A 26,358-nucleotide genomic window follows, 5' to 3' on the forward strand; every position below is an offset into this window, starting at 1 on the left:
GTTTCTCTTCAAACTATAAAGGATCATTTGGCCTAAAACATGGATGAAATTATAATTGTGACCTTGGAATTTTCTTTACCCTTAAAATTGGATTCTGAGCTTTTGCCAGTAGCCCTGGACACACCAGCTTTCTGCATATTTGTTCCCCTAAGTGGCTCTGTCTAGTGCTCCTCAGAATGTGCGTCTGTATCTAGCAGAGGTAGGGGGATACCTTAGTGACGTGCAAATAGGTGACAGGGACAAATTCCTCATCTTGAAAGATGCCATTCTCTGGACCATTTTTTTTTTTCCTCCTCCATTTACTAGCGACAAAAAAGTAGGAATTTTCTGGCAGTCATTATTTGTTTATCTGGATCCTTGCATTCACCTGCGGGGGATGAGATTAGGACCTTATGTATGTACAGCCAGATAAGCAGGTGTGAGCCAGCCTCTTACTCCATGGCTGTGTTATGTAACCTCCGTCAGGTCTTTTTGAGGCCTTTGCTTATTGCAGCTTTAGCTGATGATTTCATCTCCCTTTCTAACTTGGAACCAGACAACTTTACGTTCTCAGCAAACAGATGGACAACAAGGTTGAAATAGGATCTTGTACTGAAATAGTCTTTGAGTCACACTCGCTTCGCTCACGCTTGCCTCTTTCTTCCCGCAGAGGGCCAGCACCCAGAATTCAATGCACCCAGCGTTGTTGGCCTCCACTATCACTGTATGTTTTATATCTCTCTTCCTTGTCAAGGTTGGAATTCTGCTAATACGGCAACATTGACTAATTTGCTTTGGCAGAACACCTGGCCTTTCGCCCCAAGTCAATGTTAAAAAATAAAATTAAATTAAAAGTTTTATGTCAACCTATTTTTATCCACCTCCCTGCCCCCCAAAGGTGCTGACAAGAGAAAAAGGGGAGCTTGATTTCACCCATCATTTTATTTTGGGAAGGGAGGGTGCTGTAGTGGAATTTAGCTGCCTTGGACCCTGGGTTCTAGTGATTGTTTGTACCAGTCGCTTTCTGTGTGACTTCAGGATACATTGACAGTACTGCTTTACCAAGTGATGACGCCTCAATGGATGGGTTTCCCAGAGCACTAAAATGAGGTGCTGCTTGCTAGAGCTCCTGGGTAAGATCGTATTGTATTCACAAGGCTTTGATTGCTCTGAGACTGAAGTCATCCTTATTCTGTAAGAAAATAGCCTACGTTGAGCAAGGAGCAGTCTACTTAAAGGCTTGCTTACTCCAAGACTATTATATCTGATGCTTTTTGCTCTGTCCTTGCTGAAAGGGGTAATGATGTTCATTCCTTTATGATCCCATCTCTCATTTCATTTGTGTGCATGCAGGTACAGGGTCTGAACCCAGGGCCTTGTATGCTCCAAGCACACACTCAATCACTGAGTTATATCTCAGCCCCTTCGTTGATTCTTTCATTCCGAATAAAATGCAGAGTAGTATAATTTAGGATGTGGTCTGGCTCATGATGACCGTTTCATTTTGTAGTGCTAACATATCACTAGCAAGCCTACTTGGATTTAAGAAAGTGCTGGATATTAATATACAATTAGTAATAAAGTTAGGGTTGACTCTGCATGATTTTATTTTTATTATAGCTTGAAAAAGTTTGTTGGATGAAATTTCTTTTGTTCAGGGGAACTTTCTCTTCTCTGAAGTCTCCCTACACTTCTACCCATTAAGTTCTCTATGTTCTGTGGTAGTGGTGGGGAGGCAGGGGGATGGACAATAATGAGATTAGGTTGAGTAGGGTAAGTGGAGATGCTTGCTTTCCCAGATTCTCCTGCCTAAGGACTGCTCTTATTCATCAATATGCCAAACCCGTCTTTTCCACACTTGGCCTTATTTTATTTAACTTTGCATGTCTAGCACCCAATAAGCTACTGTACAATAAGTGCTTAGTAATTGTTTGGTAGAAGTAATCAGCATAAGAACACTGTGCTAAGAAAGGAAGCCCAGAAGAGGGTATCTGACTCTATGGTGAGGGGAAAGGTGGGTGGTAGAAATATCCCAGAAAAGATAAGCCTTGAGCTCATCCTTAAGTAAAATGAGCCAGACTCAGGAAGGTAAGTATCACATTTTCCTAATGTGTGTAGACTCTGACTTTAAACAAACACATACACATATCAATATATACGTGTGTGTGTGTGTGTGTGTGTGTGTGTGTGTGTGTGTGTATGTGTGTGTGTGTTTTACTCTGTCCTTACCAAAGGGGTAATGATGTTCACTTCTTTGAGATTCCACAAAGTGATGCATATATATGATACACACACACACACACACACACACACACACACACACACACACTTATCATATATATGCACATATGTGTGTGTGACATGGAAGTCGAAGGGGAACTTAGAAAGGTAGGAAAAGTTCTAAAGGGGCAGAGGGAGCTAGTGAAGGATCAGTGAGAGTAGAAAGCATCCTATGTTTTGTCTCATAAGCAAACACCTAGGTTTAACTCTGTGTGCAAATGTGACCAGACAGCAGGGGACTACTTGGGGGGAGGGGCCCAGCCCAAGGGAGAGAAGTGACAGACAGGGTTGTGGGAGGGGCAAGTAAGAATGAGGTCCAATGGTGTTTATGTATGAAAGTGCCATGATGAACCGCAGTATTGTACAATCTGACTTTTAAAATTAATTAAAAAGATGATCAGACTTGAGTAATGTCTTGTGGGAGGAGGCGCTACTGTCAGTGACTGGGGTAGAGAGGAATGCCTCTGTATGTGGAAAACCACAGGGGTTTGTGAGACCTGTGAAGTCCTTAGGAGAGCTTGTAGCAGTGTGGCGGGAACGCAGACCGGAAGTGAAAAAGGACGAGCAGAATTGAAGAGTATGACAGGGGTTGCTACCCGGAATTTTGTCCCAGTTACAATAGTCATTTAGTCTATTAGTCGGTCACCTTTGTGATGTGCTGATCAATAGTGTAAAATCCCGGTGTGGGACTGGATTTCATGAGATCATTTGACTAGAAGAGTTTAAATATTTAGTTTTTTATGTAATAGTCACTTCAAAGTAAAGGGGTGGGTATATCGGTCTTCAAGCAAATGTTTGCTGAAATCAGACTGCCATCTTAGAAAGTTCAAGGGTGATCTTCCTGACTTACAGGTAGAAATGACTGGAGTCTCAATTGAACTCCAAATGGTTAAGCTTGTCACATATTGGGGGCAGCTTTATGCTTACACTGTGTTTTATCGACGCTTTCCTGACACTATTTAAAAATAGGATATTTCCCCATGTGAGAGAGCAGTTCTCAGGAAACAGAGGCAGGTGAATCTCTGTGAGTTTGAGATCAGCCTGGTCTACATAGTGAGTTCCAGGATGGCCAGGCCTGCTTCAAAGACAACACCCCCCCCCCCCACACACACACACATGCACACAAATAAGAAAGAAAGAAAGAAAGAAAGAAAGAAAGAAAGAAAGAGAAAGAAAGAAAGAAAGAAAGAAAGAAAGAAAGAAAGAAAGAAAGAAAGAAAGAAAGAAAGAAAGAAAGAAAGAAGAAAGAAAGGAAAAGATACTTTGGTGAAGATTAAAAGAGATAATGTATATAAGATGCTGAATACCAAGTTCATGCCCACTGCACAGTAGGCACTTAGTAATGGAATCGGTTCTTTCTTCAGAGTCTCCTGGGCCGAAGGAGTCCTCATTCTCATGACAAACGTTCAGAAGACACTTCAAGAAAACAACTCTGTTTGTGCCCCAGCTGAACTAGCCACTGATTGTCAAGCCTCAATGTGGTCCAAGCACAGACTCTTCCAGCCTCACTGGGACTCAACATTTCAGGAGTTACTTGTTTTAAAAATAGCTGTGGTCCCTCATAGTGGAGGTTTTGGGGCTTCATGCTGAGGCCTTCTTGATATGCAAGGCACAGGCTTTTCTCTTGTACCCTAGGTGGGCAGTGGGTTTGCCTGCTGCAATGCTGAGGGGGGTTGAAATCGCTGAAAGGGAAAATTTAAGCCAGTTTTCTGCCAGGCACAAGAGAGGAGCTTGCATGCCTTTGATTTGTTTTGATTAAATTCCAAGATGATACAATCATTTGCCTATTAAAATAATTAGTTGCCTTGTTTTCTATCTAGAGGTGTGATGGTTCCGGATTGGCAAGTTAGAATACATTTGTGATGGGCTGAAACATGAACAATTATTACTGTTGTCCTTCCCTCCCTCCCTCCCTCCCTCCCTCCCTCCCTCCCTCCCTCCCTCCCTCCCTCCCTCCCTCCCTTCCTCTCTCCCCCCTCCCTCTGTTTCTCCATCTCTTCTTTTTCCTCCTCCTCTTCTTCCTCCTCTTCTTTTTAAAGACAGGGTCTCACACTGTTGCCCAGGCTGATATGACACTCACTGTGTAGCCCAGTCTGGTTTCAAACTCCTGGCAACCCTCCTGGCTCTGCTTCCTGAGTGCTGATATCACAGGTGTGAGCCATTAGGCTCAGGTGATTTATTTATTCTTTTTAGTTTTTTTTCTGTTAGTGAAGATTGAAACTAGAGTTGTACACAAGCTAGAAAAGTGGCCGAACTACTTAGCTACAACTTTAGCTCTAGACTTATTCTTGAGGAGGGTAAGACGAGTGACCTGATCATGTGACTATGAGACATTTAAGAGAGCAATTGTTGGGAAATGTGCAACAAAAGTAGAATTATTTATTTACTTGTCCCAAAGTAAAACTGTAGTGAACATAAGAAGTGGGGATTTTGTAGCCTATATCTCCACATCAGAATCCATTACATGAGAAATTAGTGCTAAATATACACCCAAACCTAATTACTTGAAAACGAGGAAATATTCCTCCAAAGAAAAATAAACGGCTTTTTAGAGAGCCACAGATGAACTTTGTGCTCAACTCTTTAGAGCATTTCATATACTCAAAACTTTACCAAAGGAAAATTCTGTTACAGTAAATGTTTTTATTCATGAAATAAAGGCTGGAAGAGACACCTGCTCCCTCAATGAAAATCCTTTCAAAATAATGCCTGCACACGAAAGGAGAGCTAAGTTGGAGTTAATGGAACAGAAGAAAAGCATAGGAGGGGTAGAGATGGCAAAATCATGCAAAGATAGAGTGAAAATATCAGAGATTAGGAATGACAGATACAACCATGTATGCAGGTCTTAGGGAAGGTAGAGTAAGAATTCAATATATAGGTAACAGGTGCCAAACTCAATACAAACTAATTCAAAGATATAGAAGAAATGGTTCTTTTATAGGTGAAGCATAAATGACCCCAAGTAACAAGTAGAGAATCCCAGTGGGTCAGTTACTGCAGAAGTCCCCACAATGTTTTCTGTGAGCCATTTGGTTTTTATATTATTATTATTATTATTATTATTATTATTATTATTATTTATTATTAGTTTTGTTTTCTCTGTGTAGCCTTGGCTGTCCTGAAACTTGCTTTGTAGGAACAGGCTGGCCTTAAATTCAAAGATCTGCCTACTTCTGCCTCCCAAGTGGGATTAAAGGTGTGTGCCACCACCACTGGGCTCATTTGGTATTTGCTGAGGGCTTTTTTTTTTTTTTTTTTTTTTTAGAAAGAAGTTTAACAATGCACTGGAAAATGGTGGGAAGGTAGCCTTCCACTGCACATACCAGATTTTACTACAGTCTCATCCAATAGTGCGTTAGGATGTGATGCTTCAAAGAGCGCTTTTCACTCATCCTGAAATTTGAGACATAATGAGTGTAACTCCGTTTTTCCCCCCAGTTCTTTCCAAATGCAAGTGAGTTAATATCATCCTTTCTGTCTATTCTTGTTCTGTTCCATCTTTCTTTAAGTGTTGGATAGCATATATTAGTTATAAAAATCATCTACCTTTAAAGACCAGCATGTAAGGTACTTAATGGGAAAATGAAAAATGTCACTACCTTGGTGGCTAAGTACAGCTAATTCATTCCATCTCATGGTGGCAGGAAGCTGCCAGGCTGACTGCCAGTGAGATCACGTGGAAACATAAGTCTACATGGTCTTGGCACAGTGGTTTTGCCATTTTTGTGTGCTTTAAACCTATGATTTATGTGAGTTTGCCACTTTAAAAATCATTTTGAAAGGAGCCCTTCTGCAGAAAATGAGCTAAAAAAGGTACAAGTTACATGAAAATTTGACAATCAAATTTCCCTTTTTCCACAAAGGCGGATGTGTAAATTTCAAATCCACTGAAGCAGCATCAATATCAACCTCCAAAGTTTGCAACTGTCTTAAGAATCCTTTGGTCTAGCTGGGTGGTGGTGGTGCATACCTTTAATCCCAGAACTTGGGAGGCAGAGGCAGGAGGATGGATCACTGGGTTCCAGGCCTGCCAGGTCTACACAGAGAAACCCTGTCTTGAAAAACAAAACACAAAATAAAAAAAGAATCCTTTGCCCCCAACAGGACAGTGTGAACCTGTATGTTGCAGGAATGCATCTAGGTCTATGCTATGGTTGTGTTTCATGATGTGACTTTTCAATGAGATCAGTGGCTTTTCTGAATCAGTTTTGTCCATTTTGAATGTGATGCTTTCCTTACACATGTATGAAAAATGAAATGATAGCTGTTGATGTAGCTGGCTCCAGCAGAGCTGTTAGGAAAACCTTTCTTGATATTGCTGTGAATTGTATTAAGTTTGACTTAAAAGTTTATCGTGATAGATACATTTTCTTTTTGAGATAAGGTCTTGGCTTGCTATGTAGCCCAGCCTGGACTTGAACTCATGATGTTCTTGCCTCAGCCACTTGAGTGCTGGGTTTACGGATGTCTACCACCATACATACCTATCAAGATTTAATTTAAATAAAGAGATAAATATTGAATGTATGTGGGGAAAGGTGTGGATATGAAGGTCAGAAGACAACTTGTAGGAGTCAGCGTTCTCTCTTTCAACCATGTCGGGTCCAGGGATCAAACACAGGCTTGGCAACAAGTACCTTTACTGCTGAGCCTTTTGATAGTCCTCTCAGTCTTTTCTTCTGTCAGATTACAATGGTTTTATAACATTGCCTGTTATATAATACCTATTATATAATATGAAATACATTATTGTTTTTTATACATACATAGACTGATAATTATAGTCAATTTATTGGCCTCAGATTCACAGAAAACTTTTCTATTTTTCCCTTTTTAGTCTTTTTTTTTCCTTTTAAGATAGAGGTGTTACTATGAAGCCCAGGATAGCTTCAAATACGTGGCAATCCTCCTGCCTCCTAAGTGCTGGCATCACTAGTATCTGCTTGGAAAACTTTAAATTTGCTTTGGATTCAATTGGATATTGCTTTTCTATGACTGTGAATACATTCCAAGTTAGTATAGTTTAGTTATCATTAATCAAGACTTTGGTGTGACTTTTCTTTGAGAAGATCTAAAATTCAGTGTAGCATGAATCTTAAAAGTTATTATTAATAAAATCAAACCTAAGGCCAGTTATTGGGGTGAACACTGGAAGATCAGAGAGACAGAACAAGCCACAGCTTCCTCAGCTCGCCAGTTCCTCAGCTGATCCTGTTTCCTCAGGCTGGAAGCCTCTGAGTCCTCATCCAAATGGATCTCAGCTGAACTGCTGCTAGAAGCCTGAAAGCTTAACCAGCCAAATGCTTCTAGTTTCTAGTCCTCACGCCTCATATACCTTTCTGCTTTCTACCATCACTCCCTGGGATTAAAGGCTCGCTTTCTGGGATTAAAGGCGTGAGTCACCATGCTTGGCTGTATCCTTGAACAGATGGATTTCTGCCTCTGGAATGCTAGGATTAAAGGATACTTTAATCCTAGATACTAGATACTTAGGATACTGCCTATCCTAAGTATCTAGTGGCTTTTCTGTTCTCTGACCCCAGATAAGTTTATTAGGGTACACAATATTTTGGGGAACACAATACCACCACAATTCAGACTAAGAAAGGATGCTTTATTAGGATGCTGGTCAGTAGGATTAGAATGGTGAGCAATTTATAAACCATGTTCTCACTGAGAAAAATAAAAATACTTCAGATTACAGTATTTAGATTTGCTTCTGAGACGTATCAGTGGGCTATTTATTTTTTAGTCTAAATGAGGCAATTCTTTCTCAGGTGTATGAGGGCTTCCTTCTTCCTACCTAGTAAGTACTGATGTACCTCTGGGTTCTTTTTTCTAACCCCCTTCTTTCCTTCCTTTTTTTCACTTCCCTCTTTGATGTGTATTATTAATTCAGTTCCTATTTCGGATCAGCCAGGAGCACAGTGTACAGCTGATCATTGCACCATCCCAGAGGCTGACATTCTGTTCCCCTTCCCAGCATCTGGAGAGTTTCTGTTTCATCGGGCTCTGTGCTAGCAACTTCACAGATGTCTCTCATTTGCTTTCACTACAATCTATAAACTGTACACCATACCTTCAGAAAATATTTCATATGTGAATGTTCTGCCTGCATGTATGTCTGTGCGTGACATGCATGCAGTGCCCTTGGAAGCCAGAAGAGGGGTCTGATCCCCTTGGGACTGAAGTTACAGACAGTTGTGAGCTGCCATGTGGGTGCTGGGAATTGAGCCTGGTCCTCTGGAAGAGCAGCCAGTGCTCTTAACCACTGAACCATCTTTCCAGCCTCCCATCCTTCTTAATATTAGATTTTTTTTTTTAAAAAAAAGCTGTTTGATAGGTATAAAAACTGGATTATGTTAAATAACTTGTAGGAGGTCACATGGCTATTAAAAGTGAGTGGTAGAGTATGTGGGTCAGAAGCCGGTGGTTCACTTACAGTGTGCTAACTTTTGTGGGTAACCTTAACTCTCAGTAATTTCAACTGTAGCCACCGCCTAAACGAATGCACTTCCTAACTGGCTCTCCACTCAGTCAGTCCTCTTTGGATGGCCCTCTAGATGGTCCTTGCACCTGGCCTAGAGGTTGGTGAGTTTCTGCGGGATTGAAGGTGGGTCTTCATCCTCTTCCTTGCCACTCCTCCTCTCGGTCTCCCCCGCCCCCAGCTATACCGCAGCCTGGTCTCTGCTGGCTCTCATCGCCTGCACCCAAATAGATGCCACATCCCAGCAATGCTGTTTGGAAGACTCTTTCCATTTGCGCCGCTCTGCGCTCCTTCTTTCACCCCAAACACCCTGGCTCTGTCCACATCTTGAAAAGCGTCTCTAAATCTCTAGTCTAACTTCACCCCACTAGCCACCTGCTCTGCCCGGCTCAGTCTTCTCCACGTCTCCTTCTAAGCCACTTTAAGACCCGGTCTGGAGCCGTGACTTGATGCTCTCCAGCATGCCCTTCCTTCGGTGAGGTGGTTCTTCCCTGTGTTGCCACAGCACCCTGGCCCGAGTGTGCCAAGTGGTCATGATGTCCTACCAAATGGCGTGCTTGTCTCACTCTCACCCTGGGTTGAGAGTTCTCTGGGGACAGGGTTGCTCTTTCACTTACCTTCATCTTCCTAGCCCCCGGCAGCTTATCTGAGAGATCGGTAAACACGGAAGGGATGAATATCCAGCCATAGACTCCTTAGGCAGGTCTGACAGAGTCTTTTGCATATTACTGTAACATTCAGAGTGTTTAGTATTAAATTTTGACTGCAGTTTTTGTAAATTTGCATGGTTGAACATAATCCATGGAGATGTGACTCGGTTCTATTAAAAACAACAACTTTGTGTCCAAAGGCAGCGTGATTATTGCCCAACCTGCCTTTTCATTCATATTGGCAGTGGCTTCTGGCTTCTTCCCCTATCCTGCTGATAAGAGCCAGTACCTTAACTACGTGGTGATATCAAATGTGGATTCTGTGTTGAACTTTGGTTTGAAGCTCAGAAGATTGGCATCAGCACTAAGGAATGAACTGGCCTGTCAGGAGGTTTATCTTTCCTGCCTCTGGTCCATCAGGAATGGTTACTTTCTGGGGGTGGGGAGTAAGTTATTTGGGACCCCAAGCCCCACTCAGTCTGAAGTTAGCTATTCTTCCTCGTAGTTTTTCCTAATACATATCTTTCTCACCCACACAGATTTTGATCTTATTGCATCTGTGGTCTAGCTTGAGCCAGCCACTTAAGTCTCTCTAGACATCGTCTTTAAACTTACTTGTTTGGCTTACAATAACTAGGACTTTGCAAGCTCATATGTCATCCTTTGGTTGTATGATTTTAAGTCTCTGTGTATTCTCCTACTGTCTCAGGGTTAGGGTCTGCAGTCTGCCCCCCCCCCCACTCACTCACTCACTCACTCACTCACTCACTCACTCGCTTGCTCACAGTTTTCTTCCGCACTTGGCTTTTACCGGGGCTGAGAGTGCTGCTAAGTTACTACACACATTTACCTGTCCCAGAAACTTAGGAGTTCCTCCTGACCTCAGCTGCTAAAGTGAGGTTGCAGAGAGCCCACAGACAAATTGCTGCAGCCGAGGAGGGATCTTCTAAAGCTGCAATGTTCCACAGGTCTGGGCCTGTCCTTGTGACCTACTGGGGCCGGCAGTGAGAGTGAGGAGTTACGCCATCTATTAAAAACACAGTACTAATTAAGGGTCCACAGTCGTGGCGCACTACTCCTGTTTCTGGATTAGCTGTTAGATTGTCATTAAGCGAGAAGACGACTAGTTAGGTTACTGTCGTGTTTTTTTTCCACATCATTTGTTGACAGAGCACTTGAGGTGAAATCATTGTAAGTAAACTAAGACCTCTCTTAACTTGATTTGCCTACATCAGACAGACCTGGAGAGACGAGGTACACACTACGTTTTGAGAAGATGTGCAGGGGAAGGGTTTGGGGGGAGGTGAGAAGGCAAATCAGGGCTGTTAAAAGTAGAAGAGGAAAGGTGGCCTGTGGAGATCTACACAGAGAGACGGCGAGCGCGGAGGGTGCCGCTTGCGGGTGGGCAGGAGGAGAAAGCGCAGTGGGGGGCTGCTGCCCGCACCCAGCTCGGGATTTCCACAGCAGCACCAGGTCCGGATCCGAGAGCCCCTGTCCTGCGCGCTGCCTGCACGAGATCAGACAGGGTTAAGGCCATCATCACCTGCAGTCGAAGTGCGACCCAGATGGGAAGTAGGAAGTGCGGCGCCGAGCTTCCTGTATAAATAAACGCTCTGGCTGCTGCGCCCCAAGCTGCTGGCTGGTTCTGCAAGGTTCCTGCCTGTCAAGACAAGGAGGCGGAGAGGGACTCCTCCTCTTCCCTAGCTGTAGGTCTGGGCGTGGAGTCCTGTGGCAATCCTGCAAAAGTGTAAAGCTGTCAGCCAGGCGGAGCACGCAGAGAGAGGGGAGAGAATGAGAGTGCCCCTCCTTCACAGTGTGCCAGCTGTCCCGGCTGGCCCAGGCTGGACCTGCTAGAGAGAAACCAGCAGCCCGAAGACCTCAGCCTCAGCCAGGTAGGTCTACAAGGGGTGCTTGTGCGCAGGATGCAGGCAGGCGATGCAAGCCAGGAAGGCTGCTAGCTTAAGATACGGAGAGGGACAGGACCGAAGCTACCCGGTGGTTTTTGCTAAATTCTGTTTCCAGAGCTTAAGCCATGCAGAACTGCATGCATTCCGAGTGCCTCAAACACACCTGTTAACTTAAAAAAGTGCCGTTGAAAAGGCCAAAACAAATTACTTTCATTTTTAATAAAACGATCTTTACAGAATGTATCACAAATTGCATATTAGACCAGTCCTCTGGTATGTTTTGAGTAGAGACTGACAGTTGGATTGTCTTGGCTGTCTACCTTCTGTTATTTGGAAATGCACGGTAATATGTTGACACACAGAGCTGTGAATAATATGTCACATTAACGATGGAGTCTGGGCTATACATTATAGTGATTATTTTTTTGTCAGGTAATTGCTGATAAAAGAGAGAGAGAGAGAGGCTCCGTCCTGTTTTCAAGTTGATGTTAAAATGAAACTGATCCTGTTTTCCCAGAGGAAAGGTATCTTGGCTAGCCCCTTCCAGAGCCCCTTTTCTGATTAGTTTCAGGGATTCTGCTGTCAGTCCTCATGATGCACACCCCCTTTAAACTCCAATTTCCCAGAATACAGTTCTCTGCGTTTGCACTGGGGCTGCCACTTTCTTCCCCAGGTACCTTCTCAGACCATGAGCTGGAAGTCTTAATGTGACTATCAGAGTCCTGGTTAGGCATTTCTGACTGTTGATTTTGAACATGGGGAGGTATGAACTGAAGGATAATGTCCTCAGCACTTCCGAAGCAGCGGATGAGGGGTGTCTCTGCCCAGAAGCAAAATAAATGAACTTTGAGATGACTCAGGTTTTAGGGTGTGGGTTAGAGGCAGGAGGAGCCCAGCCAGTCTTCCCTGGGTTGTTGGCAGTTAAAGTAGCTGCTGCAGCTTTCTCTGAGGTGAGCCTCTTGTTCTCTGCTTCCATTCAGTCTGGTCCCTTGCTAGCTCCCTTCTCCTCCTTACTGGGTCTTTGTAAACCTCACTCTTTTTTTCATGAGCTTCAGACCCTTAAGTATTTCTGAAACTACCTTAAAGAGAAAGAGAGGGAGAGAAAAGGAAAGAAATCCGAAGTAGATCCACAAAGCCACTTGGAGATAGCTGTACTATGAAGTTCAAGGCTACCAGTTCATCCACCTTCTGTCCTTGGGTACCTTTGGTTGGCATTTGCTGGTTTGGAGTGGGCATCAAGTTGGAAGGGATGGAGGGTGGCGGGGGGTGGGGGGGAGAGAGACAGAGACAGAGACAGAGAGACAGAGAGTGTTCTGTTTCCAAAGTACCTTCTAAGTGCCTGTCTGGATGAGTGAAAAATAACAAGATTAACATGTGCAGTGAATGTGAAAAAGATGTCAAGTAGCAGAATTAGCATGCTTGGCTTTTTATTTAAAATAAACAGCAAAAGAAAACTTGACCTAAAATCTCCCAGGCCAATCACCCTAGATAACTCAGGCCTGCACTATCATGCTGGAAGGCAGGCTTAAGTGTGGTCAAACAGCGACCATTTACCCAGGGTTTTACAAATATTTACAGTCATTGATGCCAAATATCTTTGTGCTGAGCCCCGAAGAATATTCTCAGCATTCAAAAGCCCCGTGCTCATGAATGGTTCTCAGTTCCCTGGCAGTTTTAAAGGCATCCAGATTTCTAAACTAGGTCAGTGTAAGACATGTCTTTTTAAAATAATCAATTTTGGGATCTCAGATTATGAACCCATTTTTTTTTTCTGTGGCCAAATTGTACAACCAAAGAGAAAAGTATGCTCTCTCTAGAAAGAAACAAGTTTATTTTATCTACCCAGCAAGATGATTTAGCTTCCTGGAAAACATCTTTCTTTTTCAACACTGTGGATACTTTTAATCAGGAAAAAAAAAGTGCATTTGAAATTTCTTTCTGGAAAAATTGTTTCAATATTTAGAAGTCTAGGAACATTTAGACACACTGGGAATTATTTCTCTGAAGTTCCTGCGAGTCCAGCCTTCTGTATCTCCCCTGGCTTGGCATCGTGTCCTCTTAGGAGAGAGTTTTGTTGTTTGCTATCCCCAGTTTGAGACAGCGGTCGGGAATCATGCCGCCCTCAGAGGCTGGTGCAAGAGCAAAGTCCAAACTGTTCAGGGGACTGACTCTACTTTGTGCAGCTGATTATTCTGGACATCGGAGGGTCCCAGGCTCTCACACAAGTCATACCTGGCACTTTAAGGAGTGGTTATCTGAAGCTGCTGCTCCTCACTCTAGAGACATTTCTTCTAGAGATTTCTGCCTTAATGTGTAGATGCTCCCTAGTTATAGTAACTTATCAGTATCTTTGCTTTTGATTTATTGGGAGTGAATGTGGATGAGAACCAGGCCTTTAGTATATAGTCATAAAATTTGTCTATTGTTGAGTGACTCTTTCCAAGGTTCTCTGCTACATGATGGGGACATAAAGATGTGTAAGGTGTGGTGGCCTTTGTCCTGAAGGAATTGTTGTTAGCTTGGAAGTGAGTTTGGATAGGGTGGCAACCTTTAATTTATGTTGTTTGGGCAGAATATGAAAACTGTTTTGATGTTTTTTTCCGGCTCAGTCATGTGCTCTCTGCTGTTTGTTTTTTGGCCCTGTTTTCCTGATGGCATTTGAGTCTTATGTAAGTTAGAGAGCTCTGATCGTACCTGTATTTGTTTCTCTCACTTTGTCTGATTTGTTCAGAGCAGAGGTTTAAACGCAAGGCCTCATACATCATAGTTCGGTTCTCTACACCCTCAGCCTTAAATATTTATTTAAAAACTTTTTTTTTAGAAAAAATTGCCTTACATTGATTGATTGATCCTGTGTATGGAGGTCAAAGGACAATTTTCAGGACCTTTCACCTTGTGGGTTCTGGGGATCGAACTCCAGTAGTCAGAACCGGCAGTAAGTGCCCTCCCAGTGAGCTGTCTTACCAGCCTATTTGAAATGTTTTAATCTATTTTCACCTTTGAGTGAGCTGTTAGTTTTGGGACTAACATTTTTTTTTTTTTTCAAATGAATTTGGCATTTGCTATCAACTCGTCGTCGTGGAGTAGTTCTAGAGCTAGTGTATCACACTGAATTAGTTATTACAAACAGAACACCTGGGGCCTGGGCACGGGAGAGATGGCCAAATGGTTAAGAAGATCTAGGACCCAGGTTTGGTTCATGGTACCCACACGCAGCTCACACCAGGTTGTAACTCCAGTTTGGGGATCCGATGCCCTCTTTTGGCTTCTGTGGGCATCAGTCATGCATGTGGTATACACAGATGTATGCAGGCAAAACAGTCGTCCACATAAAATAAAATAATCTGAAAAACAAAATAAACAAAGCAGAAAACGACACTTCAGAGAGTAAAAGTGACCAGCACTCCTCCAACATGGGATGAACAGCTTCTTGTGTGTAATTGGGTTCTTTTTTCCTTTCTTGTTATTAAAATACCCAACCTATTTGATGCACATGTGCTTATGTGAGTTTGGGTGCACTGTGTATGTGCAGGTGCCCATAGAGGTCAGGGGGTATCAGATACCCTGGAGCTGGAGTTACAGAGGGTTGTGAGTCACCTACTGTGGATTCTGGGAACTGATCCAGGGTCCTTTGCAAGAGCAGAAAGGACTTGTGACTGCTGAGCCATTTCTCCACTCCTGGTTTCCTTAAGTAGAAAACACCACTTAAGTCGAGCACAAGCCTCATGTTCAGAGCGGGAGGTCCATGGCTGGTCACTTTGATTAGGAACATGCTTTGGAAGGTTTACATCCATGAAGTCATGAGTTTGAATCAGGCCCCTCGGTCAACCTGGTCCTTGGGAAGTCAGAATAAGATAATTCACTCCTCTCTTTCATGGGCTTGTGGCAGTGACCACAAATCCACAAGTTCTCTTGTCTGTGATTACTTGACATCATCTGCTGATCAACCTCCCCAACTAGCCCCCTTCTATACATAGGGCCTGGATTTTGTCACCTTAACACTCCATTGCCTAAGGTACGTCAATTGGTTCTTTGTGGCTTGACTTTGTTTAAGGCATTATAGATCCTAGTTACAATATTGTTTGGGAAAGGCATGCAAAAATATATACCCTGAACCTTCTTTCATGTGTGAGGTAAGCAATGACCCTTCCAGGCTGGTCTCATGAAAATTTGTATCTAATTAAAATGTCTGTGGAAGCTTACAGCTTTTACAGGAGGAGGTAATATTCACACATGCTTTTATTCATTTGGAGAAAAGTCTTTTGGTTCAGATGTTCATACTGTTATTTCCTGGTAATGTCCTGGTCCTAGAAGTCAGCCTGAGCCTCCTTCCGTAGGGCTTTCTGAACACCACGTCTCCTCGATCGGTTGATTACATTATTGTCCAACCTGCCTGTCAGAGACATTCCTTCCTGCTTTGGGGCTTTGTTGTTGTGCCAGGCAAAGGGATGAAAATTATTCAGTGGGGCTGGATGAATAATGTGGGAGGCGAGAGAACCACGATTAAAGAAAGGGGTGGGCAGGACATGGTGGTGAGGAGGAGGGAGGTGCCCTGGTGAGTGGAAAATCACAGTGCCAAGAACAGAGCTGCAGGTCCCAGATCCACTCCTACCTTCTCTGATAACTTTGTATTGTTAAAAAAGCTGGAATGGATTTCTACTTCTTGGACATCTCCCTGCAGTCTAAAGAGAACATGGAACAAAGACAAGGAAAAGGAATTGAGTTTTTTAGAAAAGGGAACATCGTTTTGTAAAGGATAAACTAGACATCCCAGATGCACTATTCTCAGGAGGGTTCAGAGTTAGCATCTCATGATACATTTTTTTTTTGGCCATGTTCACTTATATCTTTTAATACTTATTTTGTAGCAAAAATATTTTTTAAAGTTAAGTTTTATTAAAATAGCTTCCTGGATTTTATTCATAAGTGAATTTTAAACAGCAAACATATTCTTTAAAAAATAGTCCTTGCTGAGGCTTAAGACACCCCTCCTGGGCCTGGGGAAGTGGCTCAGTCAGTGGAGTGCGTGCCTGCTGTGCATGAATCCTAAGTTCAGTTTCCAGCACCACATAAAACCAGGCATGGTGGTGTTTGCATACAATCCTTGCACTCAGGAGAATGATGGAGTTCAAGGCCATCCTGGGCTATGTGTGACACTGCTCCCTCCCCAAAGATGCTCTCATTCCTCTTTCCTAGTGTTCTCCCTTCCTTTCCACCCACCAAAAAGATGACAGTGATAGAGTTATACCTAGATAATGACATTTCCGTTCATACTACTGTCCATACCTACTGTGCATGTGATGGTGGTCCCATTGATTATAATCAAGTGAGCACATTCCTATTGCCTAGTGAGTTCCACAATAAGTTCTTTATGTATTGGGACAATTCTTGTGTAAACAAAGGCACTGGCATGCCTATTGCACAGCAGTACAGACCATACAGTTATATACAACATGCCATAATTGATGATAATATGCAGCAATGTTACATTTTGTTGTATTATTATTTAAGTCTATTACCACTGTGCATTTGAGAAGCATCTTCTGCAAGGCATCCTGCCACATTTCACAGGTAGCAGCTTCTCTCTTCTTGTGTTCACCATGTCTCTTATTACAGCAAGAGGCCAGGCTGAGTGATTGACCCACATCCTCTAGGTTTGTGTTGTGCACTATGGCGCTCACACAGTGACCACATCTCTCTAGTTGTTAAGCAATGCATGACTGAGTTCACACATCAGTGCCATTCCCAGAAGACTGTGGTCTGCAAGCTACAAAGTTGTGGTCTTGTTTCTGTCTTTAAAACTGTTGAGATAAAGATTTTAAGACCAAGGAACTGTGGTCTTAGGTGTCTGGTCTTTATCTCTCGATTTCTCTGGATGAAGCCATGAGATTGTGGAGAGGAGAGAAGTCCTGTGATAAGCCACATTTCTCGGCACTTCTGCATCGAGGCCGAGGGGACGGGTATTAGTCCCATCACATCTAAGAACTAAATATCTCTTGGAGTTGCTGGTTCCTATGAAGATTCTCCTATCTCTGTTATCAACAACGATGAAGTCCATTATGAGGGACACCTTGTTTGTGCTCCCTGGCCCTGAGCACGATCCCTTAGGGCCAGTTGCAAAGATATGAACTGTGCTTCAGAAGTTGTGTTTCTCTGGAGTCTGCCTATGATCCATCTGTTCTTGCTGTCACGGGGCATGCAGGAGAACTGTTAGTGATGTTACTGATATGCACCGGTTCATCCTGTCCCTGAATGAGCAGAACACTGGTCAGAGAGCCAAGTAGGAAAGAGAAGCACACTGGCTGGAGTGGAAGGCTGCCAGGAGCCCTTCTTCCTTAGCACCTTCGCTGCCCTTGTGGTTGCTCTAGCTCCCCCCCCCCCCCCCATGCACCTGCCTTCCATTCAACACTGGGTTGAGAGGGCAGCTTCAGCAAATGGCTAGTGGCAGCAGTTTACTAGCCATAGCCAGTACCATTTAAGCCACCAAGAGGCCCTGTTGAAAACATGAGCCAGTAACTAAACAAGCCACTCCAGTGGGCAGCAGTGCAGAGGTCAGCACAGTACAGTCCCCCTCCGTATCCTCAGGTTCCAGATCTGTGGATCTGACGGTGGATCAAAGGTGGGGCTTTTGACCCAGAATGTGGGGCTGGCTGGAAAGTTGGCTCAGCAGTTAAGAACAATCATTGCTCTTGCAGAGGACCAGAGTTTGGTTCCCAGCATCCACATCAAGAAGAACACGTATAGCTCTAGCTCCAGAGCCCTCTTCTGGCTCCTGTTGGCACCTCCACACATGTGACATATACACACATACATGTGTACTAATAATAATGAGAAAGTGAAACGACTTTTAAAAGGTATTCAGAAAGGGCCAGCAAAATGGCTCAGCTGATAAAGGCCCATACTGCTGTCAAGTCTGCCAACCTGAGTTTGATCCCTGGGACCTACATGGTGGAAGGAGAGAACTGCCATCTGCAAATTGCCCTCTAGCCTTCACATGCACACTGCGGCATGCCTGTGCCTCTCTTTCCCTTGAGAAATAATTGTAAAAAAAAAAAAAAAGTCAACTCAGAAAAATAGTTGCACATGTACTAAGCTTATACAGATTTTTTTTCTTGTCAATATTTTCTAAACAGTACAATATAATTATTCATACTGGTTTTCTATTGTACTATTTAAGGCACTTAGGAGGATATGCACTGGTTATGGGCACCATCATGCCATTTTATATAAGGAACATGAGCATCTATGAGTTTTGGCATCTGAGGGGAGGGTGTTCTGAACCAAGTGAATACCAAGGGGCAAGCACGTGAATTTTCACTGCTGTGCTTAACTAGCATTGGAAGAGATTTCACACTGAGGCAGAGGTGAGAACTTCAGATCCCTGCTCTTTTCGTTCTACTGGTTCTACTCGGGTAGAGCCAGCCTGAGTCTCTCTCCATGGCACACCCTGGCACTTACACTGTACCGCCCCATGGCCTGCCCTTCCTGAATCCTTCCCTTGGAAGCTCCCTCCTGTAGCTGTGGATCCAGCCCCCTCAGAGGATGGTCTGGTGTCTCTCAGGGTCGCGTCCCCATCTGGAGAGCATTCCTCCTCTCCTGCTTGGTCCTTGTCCTCAGGCCACTGTAGTGTGGCTAGGTGTGAGGACCTCAGCACAGAGAAGCTGGACCTTTCCTGAGATCCTGGCTGTCCGTCATATCTAGCTGATTACTTTGCTGATCTTCTTTTTAACTCAGTCTCTGTAATTGTGATCTGTCCATTTCTCTAAATGATTTGCAAGGTGCTAAAACAATGGAGAAATTCCCAAATAACTGTATTAGTACCCTAATCAAATGCTTTTTCTTCCAATTAGATTATCTCACGTGTGCGCGCGCACACACACACATCACACACACACACACACACATACACCACACACACACCACACACACACACACACACACACACACACACACACACACACACACACACACACACACACGATAACTGCTTTGATTCTGGCTAGTCAAACAGGCACAAGCTCCACGAGTTAAAAATACTCTGAATGTTGGCTCTCACCACCCTCAGAGTTTCGGGAGCAGATTGCTTTTTCAGGCCTCCAGCAGAATATGGAAATTCCTTATGCATCCCGTGCTTCTAGCACAGCTTCTCAAGTATTCCTTTCTTTGGCAAGGCTAATGAAAACACACGAGGGGAGAGACTTTCCTGCCCTTTCCTACCAGACAGCACTTGCTTCTCATAACAAACGTTTCACGGTGCAAGAGACACTTGGAGATAGATGATTCTCCTTTCCTGGTAATTTTTTACAAAACAGAATGGTCTGAAGTGCCTTTCCCTCCTCACAGAACCTGGCTATCGAGCAAGGTATATACATGTAAACAAGTGAAACCTGCCACAAGCCTTTGAAAGTTGAAACCTGAAGGCAGCTGCCAGAATTCTCTTCTTTCCAACATGCCCTACTATTCCCTGCCAAAATTCTTTCCCAAGGGTTCTGGACACCCAACGAGAGGCACAGTTACATTTGGAATAACTGTAAAAACAATTATAATTGTTACCTTGCAAGTGGTAGGCTGGATAAATCGAGTTGCTTTCTTATCTCAGAATTAGAGTGTGAGGTATGAGACAGAACAAGCCATACAAGCCAGGAGGAGGCCAGTCCTAGTGAGCTGGCAGCTCTCTCTGGAAGGAAGGTTTTTCTTGAAGCCTGAAAGGGAAAGAGGGTGAATTGCCGGTGTGCCTACAAAGGGGTGGTTGATTAAAAGGATGGGGGGGGGGGTTGGGAGGGTATCTTCTTTAGAGTTTCTATAGATAAACACCATGACCAAAAGCAGCCTGGAAAGGAAAGGGTTTATTTCACCCTATAACTCTCAGATCACACCACCACTGCCGGAAGCCAGGGCAGGAACCTGGAGGCAGGAGCTGATGCAGAGACTGTGGAGGAGTGCTGCTTACTGACTTGCTCCCCGTGGCATGCTCAGTCTGCTTTCTCATAGAGCCCAGGATCACCAGCCCAAGGGTGGCACTGCCCACAGTGGGCTGGGCACTCCCACACCAATCATTAATCAAGAAAATACCTAAAAGGACGGCCCGTAGGCCAATCTGGTGGGGACATTTTCTAAACTGAGGTTCCCTCTTCTCAAAAGAATCTAGCTTGTGTCAAGCTGACCAAGAATGAACCAGGACAGACAGTTCATCCCTCCAAGCTGCATGTGACTTGCTAGGTAGTTAGGTTGGGAAGCTGAAGGTTTTCCACCAATGGGTTCATGTGGTAAAGAAGGGTGAATCTTGAGATACAAGCCAAGAAATACCAGCAAACTGTAGCCTTTCTAGTGTGGGGATCCCACCAGAGGAGTCATTACAGGGTCCTGTTTACTGCTCTAAAAAAATCCAATTTCCAATAAATGGTGGAAGGATTTCTTGTTTAAGATCTGTCTGTCTGTCTATCTATCTATAAAATGTATGCTATGTGTCATTCGTTTTTAAAAAATACTCATTGTTTGTTTTACCCAAAGACAAATGCCAAAGGCTGGTTTTTAGTCTGTTTCTGGGGTGGCCTTAGGCTTCTGTGGTAGGGCCCAGGAGACTCGGGGAGGTCAAGGAGGGACTGGCCCTGCATCTCCCTCCAGGAACAAGCACTAATTTCTCTATTCTCTCTTAAGCAGTGGTAGCTTGTCATTTTATTTTTATTAAGTTTTGTTGCTTGGAAAGTGTTTAAAATCTATCACTTTAGGGAATTGGTGTTGATTGTACATAGAAAAACAATCCCCTCTTCCTGAAAAATTGCTTTGAATTATTCAAATCTCCATGGAATGAAATGTGTCACTTCTTTCTCTGTCCCACTGAGTCACAAGTATGATTGTTGGAATACTTAGTATTTTTTTTTAAGTGTGTCTCTGCAATGTAAAAGGGTTTTATATTTTAAATATTTTACACATATTTTTTTTTTACTTTTGAGTCTTTTTATAACTTTGGTTTCATAGCCTGAGGAATGTAACTCACAACCTAAGGCATAAAATCATAGCTATGACTAGAGACATGATTAGGTTTCAGTAGATCTTGTTGAATACAATTGATGGTCTATCTTAAAAACAAGAATATGAGCCGGGCGGTGGTGGTACACACCTTTAATCACAGCACTCGGGAGGCAGAGGCTGGCGGATCTCTGTGAGTTCGAGGCCAGCCTGGGCAAGAGAGTGAGTTCCAGGAAAGTTGCAAAGCTACAGAGAAACCCTGTATCAAACAAAACAAAACAAAACAAAACAAAACAAAACAAAACAAAACAAAACAAAACAAAACAAAACAAAACAAAACAAAACAAAACAAAAACATGAATATGAGCTGGGTGTAGTGGCGCACACCTTTAATCCCAGCACTTGGGAGGCAAAGGCAGATGGTTCTCTGTGAGTTTGGGGCCAGCCTGGTCTACATAGAGTTCCAAGACAGCCAAGGCTGTATATAGATGCCTTGTCTTAAAAAACAAACCACAAGTATGTCTAAGATATCCAGGAGTACATTAAAAATTTGTCCCATATAGCCAGTGAGATGGCTCAGCAGTTAGAGGCACTTCTAATGCAAGTCTTACAACATGAGTTGGTTCCTAGAACCCACAGTTCAATCCCTGAAACTTACTTTGGAAGGAGAGAACCAACTCCCTCAAATTGTCCTCTGATCTCCAGATGTGCACTTTGGCACACACATGCCCATAGTCACATACACACTAATTATAATAATAATTTCTAAATTGCCCTATATAAAGTTTCCTTCTCAAAAGCGATACCAGGCAAGGACATAAGAAAGTGAGCAATGGCCAGATTTGAAGAACAGCATTGGTTCTTCTCAGTAGCATCCTCCAACTGGCATCTTAAATTTATTTATTCAATTAGTTTTGACACATGATCTCACTATCTAGCCCAAGCTGACTTTGAAATAAAGATTCTACTATCTCAGCCTCCTGAGTTCTGGGATTACAGAGGTGTGGCCATCATGACTGGCTCTAGTTGGCTCTGAAGGGTAATTGATATTTGAGGTCTGGGGTGGTTCTGAGTTGCAACAGTTACGTTGCCCTACTCAGGATGCATTCACTGGCTGCATTCAGCTGAGAAGACACGTTTGGGGGGACATTGGTGGGACTGTGAGAGTGGTACACTGGAAGTCTTAGGAATATGACCAAGTGATCATTATCTAGCCATAGACTGGAAAGAGGCGACATCATTCATTTTTTTCTCTTACATGACCCTAAAGGGAAGTCTGATATCTCAAAGTCTCAAGCTTGTTGTGTGCGTTAATTTGATTTTAGTTTGCTCTTGGATGGTAGCTCTTTAATTGTTAGTAGGATGAGAACACTGAGTCTTGAAGTTTATTGAACTTTATAGCATGCCTTCCATGTTGGAAACTAATCATTGCTTAGTTTCCTCTTTAACCTGTTTTGAGTCAAGTCTTCTCTTGCTTCTCAGTTTATATAGGGCAGTAACTCTTGACTCTTTCTGGTTGATGAGCAAAGATCTCATTGGTTTTCCCCTTTTCTATCACCTCCAACTTTTTCTTTCATTCTTGTTTTGGTGTTCTTGCGTTTATATATAAGTCATGAAGCTCATCCTGAAGTTTCCATCAATGAAAAGCCACGGTGATGGTCCCATTAAGATATTAATGTAGGTGAAAAATTCCCATCCCACAATGACATTTATAGCTGTCATAATATTGTAACTTAACACATGATCCACATTTGTGTGACACTGGTATAAACAAACATATAGCATTACCAACCATAAATAGCATATACAATTATGGACAGTGAATAATGACTGGTTAATGATAATAAGAAACTATGTTAATAGCTTATATATTTATTCCACTATACCTTTTATTAGTATTTTAGTGTGTCCTTCTGGCACATAAAACTGTTTTTTTGCAGAACCGTCTGCTGGATTAGCAGCAGCCTCACGTTTGCTGTATTTACTGTGTTTCTTGATTGCATTGTTCTTCTTATGCTTGGTACACTGTGTTCATTCATCTGTTGATGTGCACTTAGCTTGATTTCCCTTCGGGCAGTCATGAATAATACTCCTATGAATGATATTAATAATGCAAAGATGTAGAAATACCTCTTTAAGACCCTGATTTCAGACTTCTTGGGAACACATACCCAGAAGTGGAATTTCTGGACCACATGATAATTTTTTTCTAGTGTTTCTGATGATGGAACCCAGGGCCTTACATCCTAGACAAGTGCTGTACCACTGAGCTACAGCCCAACCTATTTGGTAATTCTTGAACTTTCTTTTGAGAGACATCCTATTTGTAAGCATTTTTTGAGCCAGTTGAATTGACCGTGGTGATGGTAGTGATGTACTATATTAGTTACTTCTGTTGCTATGGTAAAACACCACAAACAGAAGCAACTTAAGGAAAAAGGAGATTATTTTGGCTAATGGTTCCAGAGGGTTATCGTCCATAACAATGAGGCTGGCATGGCTGTGGGTAGCCAGGACAGGAAGCTGACTGCTCATATTTCCTTGGCAACCCAGGAAACATAAAGAGAACTAGATGTGGGGTGAGGCTATAAACTGTCAAAGCCCATACTTTCTCCAGCAAGTTCCCACCTCCTAAAGCTTTCAAACCTTCCCCGAACAGGGCTACCAACTGGGGGCCAGGTGTTGAGATGCATGAGTCTATGGGGGCCACTTCTCATTCAGACCAAGTGGCATGTTTGTTTATAGTACTGATTTCCTATCTCCCCTGCCAGCTTTATAAGGCATAATTAATGATTCACAATGTGATGTTTTAAGACAGTATGCATACACACAAAATGAGTAAATCAAGATCATTAATGCAATCATTACCTCTCATGCTTATTTCTGTTTTCCTGGTGGGAATCATTTAAAATCTGTGCTCAGCAATTGCCAAGTACACAATGCCATTATTATTATTAGCTGGAGTCACTGTGTTGCCCTATTGTTCTCCAGAACTTAGTCATCCTGTCTGCCTGGAATTGTGCACTTGACCAACATCTCCTCATCCCTTCTCCTCCCTGTCTAGTGATCACTTAACTCCCACAGCTAGCCTCCATGATATGAATCAGGACAGTGAGGTGAGGTCAGCTTAAATTTCAGGGCTTGGGGAAGACCTTGCCAAGATCAAGAGTACTCCATCCCACAGTTCCCAGAAAGGTATCAACTGTACTTTCAGAAATCACCAAGGGTGAGGAGTGAGGATTTACTCAGCCAGACCCCCAAATACATGTGTTTAACATTAGCTATATGGATGGCGATAATGTTTCTTACTTTGGGTTTTTCTGTAGGGATAGAGGAGGCTGAAGACAGGCTAATGGACTCCATCGACGGGCTGCAGTGTCTGACCATGACTGCTGAAAATCCAACTTCCGGAGACCTGACTCCTGTCCCCATTGTCACGTGCAAGCTCTGCCTGTGTGAACAGCCTCTGGACAAGGTGACCATGCTCCAGGAATGCCAGTGCATCTACTGCACATCGGTAAGTTTTTCTTAATGTTTGCGCCGTGGGGAAGTCCATGAGAAGTTAGGGGAAAAATTATAAAAGCTACAGGGTCCATTTCTGTGGCATATTGAGTTTGCTATAGTCTGGCCCTGCTCTGGAAAGCAAACACACATTCGGTTCACTTTGCAAATGCCATCGGGAATAGTGAACAGATTAGTGGTTTTTATTTAGTAGATAATGGGTATAATGAATTGTTATTTATTTATTTAGGTTTTACATTATGTGGTGGTGGAGGCAGAGCTTAGTATGGCACCAAGGTCTAATGAAAGCTGGGGAAGTGCTCTTATCATGACCCTTGAGCTTTTGAGACAAGGTGTGCCTACATGTATATATGTAGCTCCAGCTTGTGTTTAATTTGCTGTGTAGCCCAGGCTGGACTTGAACTCATGATCTTTCTCTCAGCCTCTGGCATTCTGGGATTATAGGTGTTCTGAAGATTCTAGTTCAGGAACAAAACAAAACGTTCAGCATGTTCTAGTTAACCATTACCTCTAATCTCACTGGGTGTTCTGAATGATGAAAAAAATCAGATAGTAATGAATTTTCCTTCAGGTTTTCTATTTTCCTACTTCTAAAATGTGCTGAATAATTCTTCGTCTGCATTAGTAAACAGCAACAATTGTGACATGGATGTCCAGGGATGAACTTGCCTCTTTGAGTGATGTCTGTTGTCAATGCCTGTCACCTATGTTGCTGGTTTCCTTGAAGGTTTCTTGGTCAATGAATCGAGGTGGGAGCCAGAAGGAAGGGATCCCACAGGACTGAAAGATGGCAAAGAATGGTACCATTTGCTCATCCAACAGGCACCTGTCAGCCAGCACTGGTGTCCTGGCGACTATTCTCAGGCACCAGAAATTCTCAGTTATAGAAACAAAATCCAGAAAAGATCTCTGCTCTTAGGAGCTTATAATCTAGAGGTTCTTAACCTGTGGGTCATGACCTCTCGTGGGGCCAAATGACCCTTTCACAGGGGTCACATATCAGATATTCTGCATATCAGATATTTACATTATGATTCATAAAAGTAGAAAAATTACAGTTATGAAGTAGCAGCAAAAATAATGTTACGGTTGGTTGTGTGAACCCATTTTCAGGTTCCTAGTGGCTTTACTCAGCAGGTCTGCATAGAGAGGATGATTAGCCCACCGGCCTGAGTGCAGGTGTCTGAGATGGTTGGCACTTGGCTGTGCTGGGGGGAGGTCTTTTGTTTCACCCCTTGGCGTTTCTATAAATACCTTAGAACAGAAGAGTCAGGGCTCGCTGGAATAGGTTCCAGGCCCTCTTGAGGCTATCCTGTATTTTCTATCTGTTGATCTCTTTGCTCTAAATCCTTCTATCTAATACTTCCTGCTACTTTCTGGGGAACTGTGGGGTTGGTGGGTAAAGGCCCCGCAGAGTTGGGGGTCACCACAAAATGAGGAACTGTATTAAAGGGTGGCAGCTTTTGGAAGCTGGAGAACTGCTGTTATAATCCACCAGAGGGTTGCAAACTGAGCACCAAGCATAGGAAACAGGAGCCTGGGAACAGGGCTCGGAGAAAGC

General features: G+C 43.2%; 1 protein-coding gene across 5 annotated transcripts in view; it reads left to right on the forward strand.

Moving 5' to 3' along the window:
- Window positions 1-26,358, forward strand: part of Rnf144b (ring finger protein 144B) — a 151,792-nt gene that overhangs the window by 72,274 nt on the left and 53,160 nt on the right. For 3 of the 5 annotated variants that reach the window (XM_006972855.4, XM_042278425.2, XM_076573269.1), the window contains exon 2: window positions 24,602-24,792. In XM_006972855.4, coding sequence (XP_006972917.1) covers window positions 24,628-24,792 — 165 coding nt within the window. In that variant the 5' untranslated portion in view covers window positions 24,602-24,627. Of the gene's footprint in view, window positions 1-10,637; window positions 11,292-11,348; window positions 12,257-24,601; window positions 24,793-26,358 lie in introns of those variants that run through there. The other 2 variants (XM_006972854.4, XM_076573270.1) reach the window with 2 other exon arrangements.

The sequence above is a fragment of the Peromyscus maniculatus genome, chromosome 5 (assembly GCF_049852395.1).
Source record: "Peromyscus maniculatus bairdii isolate BWxNUB_F1_BW_parent chromosome 5, HU_Pman_BW_mat_3.1, whole genome shotgun sequence".
Lineage (NCBI taxonomy): Eukaryota > Metazoa > Chordata > Mammalia > Rodentia > Cricetidae > Peromyscus > Peromyscus maniculatus.